The sequence below is a fragment of the Lycium ferocissimum genome, chromosome 8 (genome assembly GCF_029784015.1).
Source record: "Lycium ferocissimum isolate CSIRO_LF1 chromosome 8, AGI_CSIRO_Lferr_CH_V1, whole genome shotgun sequence".
NCBI lineage: Eukaryota > Viridiplantae > Streptophyta > Magnoliopsida > Solanales > Solanaceae > Lycium > Lycium ferocissimum.
This window is the reverse complement of record NC_081349.1, coordinates 31,567,236-31,577,986: the sequence shown is the minus strand read 5'-3', so window position 1 is coordinate 31,577,986 and position 10,751 is coordinate 31,567,236. Positions and strand designations below refer to the sequence as shown.

At 34.7% G+C, this 10,751-nt stretch overlaps 1 protein-coding gene across 4 annotated transcripts; it reads left to right on the top strand.

Moving 5' to 3' along the window:
* The first annotated feature begins 870 nt into the window (after positions 1-870).
* Positions 871-9,970, top strand: LOC132068026 (patatin-like protein 6). Of its 4 annotated transcripts, none has more exons than XM_059461485.1 (5): positions 871-1,624; positions 2,390-2,584; positions 2,821-3,473; positions 6,069-6,375; positions 9,669-9,970. In XM_059461485.1, exons 1-4 carry the CDS (start codon positions 1,351-1,353, stop codon positions 6,345-6,347), a joined length of 1,401 nt encoding a protein of 466 aa, XP_059317468.1. In that variant the 5' UTR covers positions 871-1,350; the 3' UTR covers positions 6,348-6,375; positions 9,669-9,970. The 4 variants fall into 4 exon arrangements, with proteins under 4 accessions (XP_059317468.1, XP_059317469.1, XP_059317470.1 ...); XM_059461486.1 differs by having other exon boundaries at positions 6,069-6,379; positions 9,672-9,970; XM_059461487.1 differs by having other exon boundaries at positions 6,069-6,379.
* The last annotated feature ends 781 nt before the right edge of the window (positions 9,971-10,751 follow it).

Below are 10,751 nucleotides of genomic sequence, written 5' to 3'. Positions count from 1 at the left end.
CCAGAATCGACGGATTGTATCGGTTAAAACGATCAATCCGTCAATTTTGTTAAAAAAAAAAAAAATTGAGTTCTCACGTCGGTTTTTTTTTTTTTTGAAAATTAAAGAATGAAATGTAGGAACTTTGAGTCAAACCCGGGTATGTTCCTTGGCATTAAAGGGCATTACCACTAGACCACTAATATTTTTGTTCATATACTTACATTGATTTAATTTATACTGTTTTTTCGCTCTAAAAACCGACGGACTCCGTCTCTGTCCTTTTTTTTATAAAAAAAATAAAAAATAAAAACCGATGGACTCCATCCGTTTATTTTAGAAAATAATATAACAAATAATTATATTTTTTTGCGCATTTTTGTGCAAAAAATAATCGACGCAGTCCGACGGTTTTCTTAAAAAAAAAAAGATTTAAAAAAATTATTAAAAAAATAGACAGAATCTGTCGGTCTTTCCGTCGATTTTTTTCATCGATTTTTACCAGTTTTTTAGTAGTGTTTGAGAAGAACGGTTACAGAAATTTTATGCCTGAGGTGTCTTTTCGAATTTTAGAGACTCGAGAGCGATACAGGTTTGCAGAATGCTTTTTTTTTTTTTTTTTTAACAAGAGAAACTTGAGGAAAAAGAAGCAGGGAGAGAGAAATATAGGTCTGAGGAATGATTTAATGATTAATCTCATGAAGGTTTATGAGTTTGTATGTTATTTGTATAAAAAAATAGATAAAGATCAAATTTAATAAGTTTTTGGATAATTAAAGGATTAAAATCGATAAGTTTATAATTAAGGGACCATTTTAGATCTACTCACGTAGATAAGGGACTATTTATGGCGTTTTCTCTCCTCCTCCTCTCCTATTCTCACCTCCTTTTGTCTTCTTTTGCCTTCTCTTCACAACTTTCTTCTTCCTTATATACTCCTCCCTTTGTGTGTAGATATCTATCCCTCTCTGTATACATACAGAGTGAGGAAAAAGAGAAACAGAAACAGAAATATACCCACCAAAAAATATATACATCTATTGATCAATTCCTTCTTCAAAATCACCTTTCATTTCAATTTGTCAAGCATTTGTGAGGTAAAAGGAAAGTAAACTTACACCAAACACACCCTTAATCTTCTCTTATAGTTTTGCAGAGAAAAAAAAAACTGTCTTCACGTTTCAAACATTTAACCAAAATACCCACACATATACATATATATGTTCTACCTATTAAATTAAAAAAATGGGTTGAAGATGGAAAATTTAGCATATGGGTATTGATGATTTATGACAAATGAGGCAATTCCCATAAAGGGTTGTTGAAATCTTGGTGTTTTTTTTTTTTTTTTGTGTTTGTTGTTGTTGTAAAATGGAGTCAAATGGTATGTCAGATATGAGATTAGAACCTAGTATTGATCCAGATAAGTTAAGTTATGAGATTTTTTCAATTCTTGAAAGCAAATTCTTATTTGGTTATGATGATCAAAAGCTTTGGGTACCTAAAAATTTAACATCTGCCATTGTTGAAGAGAACAAGAAAAATGATGACGTTTTAATGGAGAATATTCAGGCGATTAAAAATCAACGAGGAAAAATATGTATACTCAGCATTGATGGTGGTGGAATGCGAAATATATTATCAGGTAAGGAAAATATTTTATTCTAAGGGTGCTTTTGGTATGATGGGAAATGTTTTTAAGGAAAATAAGTGATTTTCCTATTCATTATCTTGTGTAAATATACATTTGCATACATCCAAAACAAAAAAGTATGAGATTTTTGAATTCAGAGCGCAACCTTTGGTGGTGGTGTGGGTAGACGGGGGTGGGAGGTGGGATATGTGGGGGGGTAGGGCGGGGGATGGGAGGTAGGGCGGGTGTTTGGGGTAGGGGTGGTGGGGGTGGGCGTGGGTGGTAGACAGGGGGTGGGGTGGGGTTGGGTGGTGGGTGGTGGGGGTGAGAGGGGGTTGGGTGGTGGAGGTGGGATGGGCGGCGAGGGCGACGAAGGAGGGGTAGCGTGGGTGAGAAGGAGATAATCTATGTGGAATGTCACTTGTGGAACTTATTTTCCCTAATTCCATTATAAAATTCATTTTTAAGGAATTTATTTTCTTAGAAAAGGTTTTCCAAAAATATTGACAAACGGAACATGAGAAAGTTAGAAAACATTTTTCAGATAATGTTTTCCTCCATATGGAACAGACCCTATGCTCTCTACCATTCTCCAATCTCTCTATTATATGAAAATATCTAGCGGCATCTCTATTTAAAATAGTACGAATAACTCACAACAGGAAAACCTATTCCTATATAAATTTGATTATAAATTTCTAAGCAGACATGAATTAAACTACCAAATTCTTACTAATTTTGGTTTACTACTACTTTGAATTATTTTTCCAACATCAGGGAAAGCTTTAGCTTATTTGGAACAAGCATTGAAGGCTAAATCGGGAAATCCAGATGCTCGAATCGCCGATTATTTCGACGTTGCTGTCGGTTCCGGCACAGGAGGAATTTTCACAGCGATGTTATTTTCAACAAAGGATCAAAACCGTCCGGTTTTTCACGCCGAGGACACGTGGAAGCTTCTAGCAGAACAAGGTATGTTGGTAAAATAATTCAAAGTTGTAGAAAGTCAAAATTTGTTAGGACTTGATATTCTAATTCATGTCTAGTTAGGATTTATAGTCAGAATTATATAGGAATAGGTTTTCTTAATATTGAGTTAAAGTAGGTTTCGTACTATTATAAATAAGAGCGCTGCTAGCTATTTTCATATTGTGGAAAATTGTAGTGAGCATTCAAAGATTTATGAGTTTTTGAATTTTTCTTTCAAGGTAGGAGAATTTACCCTTCGAAGGGATCAAGTTCCGCTGGAAATGGTTTTCTCCGGCGTGTTTTCCGACGTGGCGCAACCGGTTCAGATGCTGCCGGTTTAGATAAAGTGATGAAAGAAGCATTTATGGATAAAAAAACCGGTCGAAGCCTTACGTTAAAGGATACACTTAAACCGGTTTTAATCCCCTGTTATGACTTATCCAGTACGGCGCCGTTTTTGTTCTCTCGAGCAGATGCTTTCGAGTCGGAAAGCTTTGATTTTCGGTTATGGGAAGTTTGCCGGGCTACATCAGCTGAACCGGGAATTTTTGAACCAGTTTGTATGAAATCCGTTGATGAAAAAACCAGGTGTGTGGGAGTTGACGGCGGTTTAGCTATGAGTAACCCAACTGCCGCGGCGATTACGCACGTGCTTCATAATAAACAGGAATTTCCTTTTGTGAGAGGTGTTGAGGATATTTTGGTACTTTCACTTGGGACAGGGCAGCTTCTAGAAGGAAACTTCGAATTTGAGCATGTTAAGAAATGGAAGGCTAAGGATTGGGCTAAACCAATGGCCCGAATCTCCGGCGACGGAGCGGCTGATATGGTGGATCATTCTGTCGCCATGGCATTCGGGGAATGTCGGAGTAGTAACTATGTCCGCATTCAGGTAAACATATTTATTTGCACTCGATATTATACAATGGAATAATTTAACTTTATGATAATCACAAACATAGTAGTCACAAATTAAAGTAAAATATACATTACTAATTACTTAAAACATTCGAGCCGTGACTTAGTGATCAATGAATGTGAAAAACGTACGATAGTACAGTTCGAATTCTAGTATAGACGAGTAAAGTTAGGTGATATTTTAAGTCTCACTATGCCTTTAATGGAGGGAGCTACCCAATACTTTTGTCGGTAGAAGATAACAAGTATCTTGACGTGTGTGCAAATTAGATTGAGTCTCACCATTGTTAATAATTTATCCGGTTGTGTTCTAACACTGAGTCGGGCGGATTTATAGTATAACAAGCGGGTTCGAGCGAACCAATAGTTTCGGTTCATACACTATATATCTCTGTGTGTGTTAAAAACACACTAGACAAGTACAAATAGAATGAATACGTTTGGAGCTCAAAGAAATGAATGAAATGTGAGTTCCCAAAATTCCATACCTGTGAAGTCAGCCTAACGTATAGATACACTTACCAATGCATGTAACATTGTAAATATGCCATGGGGTTTATTGGTTTAGGACAGTTTTGATTACAATTTGCATGGGGCCTCAAGGGGACAGGCTGGGGAAAGGTGTCTTTGACATGGAAGGGGTGGGGTGAGTCTAAAATGATTTTTTTTTCTTCTTCATATTTTTGGGTGCGTTTTAATTCTTGAATCTTGATACATAATTAGGAAAATCATAGTTGTCACTACAACTAGGGAAATTTTTGTAATGAATGTGTCTACTAGAAACAATGTTGTCGTTGCCAAACAACTGGACAAACGGGATATATTGATCTTGATTGAGAAAGGGGAAAATGTGAATGTTAATAATATATAATGGTAATAATGATAAAGATTGAATTTTCCACCTGGGAATATAATAAAAGGCAGTCCTTTTCTATAGTCTCACTGGCAGAAATGGATAATATCTGATGGTAGCTAGTTGCAGAATCATCAATGTGGCACTCTGTGCCAATTAGTACAATAAATGTTCACAGCTGTGGTTTTCCATATTTAGATGGGATGACCATTCATCATATTCTAGCAAAATTTTGTTACTCATATTGCAAGGCGGTTTCAGGATTTAAAATTGATGTGTTTCTGCAACGACCTCAAGTTAATATTACAATAATAATTGGATTTTAGTCAGATATTTAATAAACAATTTTCTTAATATATCAGGATCTAGACAAAAGCTACGGGGTTCATTTGAAACCGTAGCCAACCCTCTAGATACGCCCTTGCTCATATTTAACTTGTAAAGAATTTTACACTAACTTGTTTTGTATGCAACTTACTTTATTTTTCATGGTTACTTATCTACTTATTATGAACAGTTACTTACATTTATCTTTTGGATCATCTGATAGTGTAAAAATTTACAATGTCGGTGCATTTAAGGTAAACCTATATAACCTGAAGTCTAATTAGTGAGACTCTGTTGCTCAAAGTATGGATTGATTACAAATATTCTCTTATAGAGTGTTGATTTATTACTGTTCAGCCAAAGGTAGGTTTTTACCTTTTACAAATTTTACTTATAAAGGAAGAGTGAAAAAGATGGTGTTTGTTAAAAGCTTACCATATATGTTATGTAGTGGATGTTAAGAAGGTACTCTTGCTACTGTTGTGAGATGGGGAAATTGAAAATGGTATATACATTATAATATTATATGCAGAAAGTTAAGATAATTGACTTGATGACATATAATAATCTCCAGTGGAGGATGATTCAGAAAGTAATGGGATAACTTGAAAACCCTCTACAGATTACTTATAAAGGAAGAGTGAAAAAGATAGTGTTTCTTAAAAGCTTACCATATATGTTATGTAGTGGATGTAAAAAAGGTACTCTTGCTACTGTTGTGAGGTGGGGAAATTGACAATGGTATATACACTATAATATTATATGCAGAAAGTTAAGATAATTGACTTGATGACATATAATAATCTCCAGTGGAGGATGATTCAGAAAATAATGGGATAACTTGAAAATTTCTAGTATGGAACATATGCTTGCTATACTTGCTAACCATTTAACTAACAAACACCAAAGATTGTGGTGGGATGGATATAATTCCTCCATCTTTAACTAGAGATCTCGAGTTTGAGCTCTGAGTAGGGAAAAAATTCTGGTAGGGAACGCTCCCCCCTTTGTGGACCTTACGTGGACATCGAGCAGGAAACAAAAAAAAAACGTATGAATTTTTGAGTTCTAAGTTTATATTAACATGCAAAGTAGAACAACTTGTCACCATACAACTATTACCGTATGATTTCTTAGTATAGTAAATGATTAATGCTTTCTCCAAACCTCAAGCCTCCACTATATTTCTTGAATTTAACTTATATACACCATTATTACACAATCTGTACAGTTTGACCTGATGTAGTAGGAATAACTTGCTTTATTTTCCAAGTTACTAATCTCACTTCTTTTATAAATAGTTACCTGTTATCTTTTAGATGATTTAATAGTATACAATTTCTTTGTACAATCAGTATGCAGAAGTTAAACTCTTCTTCTCAATCACAGGCTAATGGATCGAGTTTCGGTCGTTGTGGGGTGAACATAGATGCCGATCCAAGTCCTAGCAATGTGAAAAAGCTTGTGGGAATTGCAGATGAAATGCTGAAACAGAAAAATGTAGAGTCTGTGCTATTTGGTGGAAAGAAAATAGCAGAGCAGAGCAATTTCCAGAAACTTGATTGGTTTGCTGGAGAACTTGTACAAGAGCATCAGAGGAGGAGTTGCAGGATAGCTCCCACTGTTGCATTTAAACAACATCTCCCAAACAGTTACCAAGAAAAATAAAATGAAAAGATCAGACAAAAAATATTTGGTAAGTTTTCTATCTATCCTATCTTTCTATTTTGTATGATCTGTCCACTGCCTTCGACTTGTACTATATAACTTATAGTGAAATATATATATATCAATATACATATTTATACAAAAGTCGCTTCCATTTTGACAAAGTAGTAGTGGTGTTGCCTGAAGGTCTTTGGTTTGCAACATGTGAAGTGTGAGTTAGGCGTACCTCAAGCCGATACAAATTCAGAATTTTAATTTATAGGTTATGAACACACAACTCTCTCTGTCTTATTGGGATTCGAAATAGATTATTTGTACATATTAAGTATGGTGTAGGCCAAACCTACTGAATTCTGCGGAACGCGTAATATTGTAGATTTCCTCCTGACATCGAGTTTGAACCGTACCGTACAAAGCCTGGTTTTTAAGTTGGGAGAAGGGTAAAAGGGTGGAGCTATACTCCCTAGAGTTTCTAACCTGTGCCCCAACTGGAATCGAGCCAAAAGCCTACCCGAGATTACTCCAAAATAAAAAGTATATATAGTGGATGCAATAATTTTAAAATTTTGAATCCGCCTCTATTTTTTGAAATAACTTCAGGTTTGATGATGTTGACAACCATATTTTATGTTCCAAGCATGTTCAAGGGCAGATGTAGGCTTGAATATACAAGTTCGCTAGAATTCAGTAGCTTTAGTCCAAATCCTGTATATGTTAAGAAATTCGCTAAATCTGTACAAAAATTAATTTCAGAACTCAAATACTAACACTTGAGGTTGTTATCCTATAATCCAGAGCCGTTGCTATTGTCAACTAGGACCTTTTAGGCTCATTATTGGAACATTATGATATGAACCTAAAACATTTTTTCTTAGCAATAATTTAGGTTTGGTTTAGTCGAAATCACGAGAAGATTTAGGTGTTTGTTTCTATGCATCCGTGGGCTCAATCTTGTCATTATCTTTTTGTTTTTAAAAGATCAATCACTTGGTGGTGGTTGTAATAGTTTATGAGAGATGCTTGACAAATAGGTGATGGGAAGAGAATTTTTCCCTATTAGTCTACCGACACTTTTGGTTCTTGAATTAAGATGACATTTTGAATCATCTTATATTGATATTGAAACCCCACAATACTTTTTTTTTTTTTTTGGGGGAACTGAGAGGTCATTCTAGTCATTTTGCAGTGAAACAAAAAAAAAATTGCAGGTGACGTTGTGAAATCTTATGTTGCTTGAATTCTTCAAAAATGTTGTCGAACCATCATCGGATCCTCCAAAGATTCACTATTTCTGAATATCCAACACGTATCGTCGACATTTTTGAAGAGTCCAAGCAACATAGGTGGAAATTCCATCATGGAATGATTTAACTTAATAGGGTAACTTTTTTTATAACATCCGTATACTTATTTGTTTTAGTAGCTGTTTACTATGGATATAACTTATATATTGAAGTGTAAATAATTTCTATAGTGCCTGTTTTGCATGTTTTATAAGTAATTTGTTTATTGTTCGGGTTACTAATTCTACTATTTATGGATCCTTACCTTTAATTATTATGTAAATGATTTAATAGTGTAAATATTTTTTTATACAACCAAAATATAGAAGATAAACTCATTTATTATAAACAGTTATTTAATATTGCATGTCACATTTATATGATAATGTAATGTAAAATGATATTGTATATAAATTAAATTTACCATTGAATAAGGAGATTGCGGGAGGAGGGTGTAGGGTATAAATGTTGCTGCATTGTTACTGTCCATAGTCAGGAAAGATATAAAGAAAAGGGACAGCTAGCTTTCCCTGTTTTCATGGATCATGTTGTGGGTGACTGTTAGAAAAAGCATAATAAAAAAATGTTGTGGAATGGATGAGGTCTCTTCACTCTTGACTAGAAGTCTCGGGTTTGAATACTGAGAGTGGAAAAATTCTTATCTGGGAGCGCTTCTCCTTTATTGGGCCCTACGCTCCACAAATTCAATTTAACCGTGTCAATGAATTTCGAATATCAGAGGGTTATAAAAAAGTGGTGGAAAGAGCGCCTTATTTTTCTCTTGTTTGTGTTTCTCATGGTGTCGCTTTTACTTTTAAAGCTGAAAGTTACACCTGAATATGTTATTATCAGAAATCTATTTACTTATTTCTCACTTCTTTTTAAGTTGATTGTTTCTTTTGGTTTGTAGGTCAATCTTCTGTCTTTTCATGTTACCCTTTTTTTCTTCTCATCTCCAACCGAAATAAAATTGTCCAAATTTTGGTAATAGCACAATTGTCATTCAGTATTTGTATGAGTTCCAGCAGATGAAAAAATGCTAGGTTATTTCTTCTTGTCTATCCAAATTTGAAAAATAGAGTTATTCGGTATCCGTATAGGTTGGAGATAATAAATACTCGATAAATTAGTTAAAGTGCGTGTAAATTGACCCAAACATCACTTTTATAAAAAGAGTAGTGTGTGATTTGGACACAATTATTAGAGTAGGGACAATAAAATAAGAAAACTATATGGCAGATAGTGATGTGCAATCCCTTGATCCTACTTATTTAATTTTTATAGTACCTTGCTACAGAATTTTTAATTATTTCTGATCAAATTCAACAGGGAAGAATGGGTCAAAAGAAAAGCCATCATGTTAAAAGGAAGAGAAAGCAGGCTATTATGTTAAAAAAAATATACTTTTATGAGTGTATGCAAGAGGGAGAAAGGAAAAAAAACTGGTGCTGCTTTTTGTCGAACTATTAATGAGCTGCGTCGCTCGGATTCTCTAAAAATGTTTGTGTATGTGTTGAATCCTTTAAAAGCAATGTGAACAGGATTAGGTATGAGTATCTCAACACAAACCCAATCCCCTTCCACCCCCACCCATTATCGGAGGAGGATGCATCATTTACTTTTACGGGTTCTGAATTCACGGTCCTTTTTGTTTATTGGGTTCGGGATTAAATTATTTATACATATTAAGTGAATTTCTTAACACAGATATAGAGTTTGTGCCAAAACTACGGGTTCTGCCAAACCCGTAACATGTATTGTAAAACCTCTTGTGTCTACCTTACCTCCGCCCACATAATGTTTGCTTCAATTATATATAAATATATATTAAATGCTCTTGGGACAAATATTTTTATTTACTCGTCGAACACTAAAAAATAAGTAAGAAAATCACTTATTTTGCTGAAAAAACATTTTCCTTCGTACCAAATATACCCTATATTCCAATGATTTGATTGCCTAAATTTTTCATCTCATATGTTTTACAAACCAACCCTTTACTATATTCACCTAATATTTATTATTATATCCTCTGCAGGAGAAGATGCTTTCAAATTTATAGTTGGTGTCGCCATGAAAAAAAACCTGAAGATGATGAAATGTCAGCCTTTACTTTTTGGAAGCGTGAAATGGGGAAATTTCCAGGGATTGAAGTGAAAGGGACACTCAATTGTTTATAATGTAAAAAGAAAAAAAGGGAAACACAAGAAGGGATTGGATGCTCTTGGTGGGAACTTTTTGCCTGCCATAGGACAGGCATTGTGGTGATTGTTACACCTTGGAAAAGGTCAAAGACAAAAGTGACAATTATTTCAAAATCCATGTATATTTATTTTAGAATTTGGGGGCAAGAAGTTGTTTATTTTGATTCAGTAAATACTGACTCGTGCCGGATGTTTATATCAAATCAAAAATATAATCGTGAGAGTTAAGAATTTAAGGGAAAATACATCACCTAACAATGGTTAAGAGATAAATAGATGTGTATAAGACATATCTTGCATCGAATGATTTGGTAACACTCAGTAGGGTAAAGTTTTTTGACCTTTCGATTTCTTGCACCTTTTCATCAGTACCTCCAATTAGGGAATTAGGGATCATCTGCCAATTACTAGTTATGTGGAGATTATAAAGCAAAGTGTTATTTATGCAGTAATTGAGCCTGTTTGGATGAGCTTAAAAAAAGCAGCTTATAAGCCAAAAAAAAAAATTGGGGTATCCCAACTTATTTTTTTTGGCTTATAAGCTGAAAATATAAGCTGCTTTATTTTTTTGCGCGGATTGCCCTTCTTTTGGGGTGGTCTTTAAATTTTACCCCTCATATTTGTGGTCTTTAAATTATCTTTCCTCATATTCTTCTTTAATTTTTGCCCTTCGCATTGCAACTCGAGCGTTCACGCGTAAATCATGAGGTTACGAGTTCGAACCCCGCTCGAACCGCATAAATTAAAAAAAATTACAAGGCAAGGTTTGGATCGCGTGTATACTGGGACCGATATGCTTGTTAAGAATTACCAAATTTATCTTGGGACCGCATACTTATGCCTTATGGGCGGACTTGGCATAAGTATGCCGGGTCCGGCATAACTTTAGTAATTCCTTCACAAGTTTTTGCCGGTGG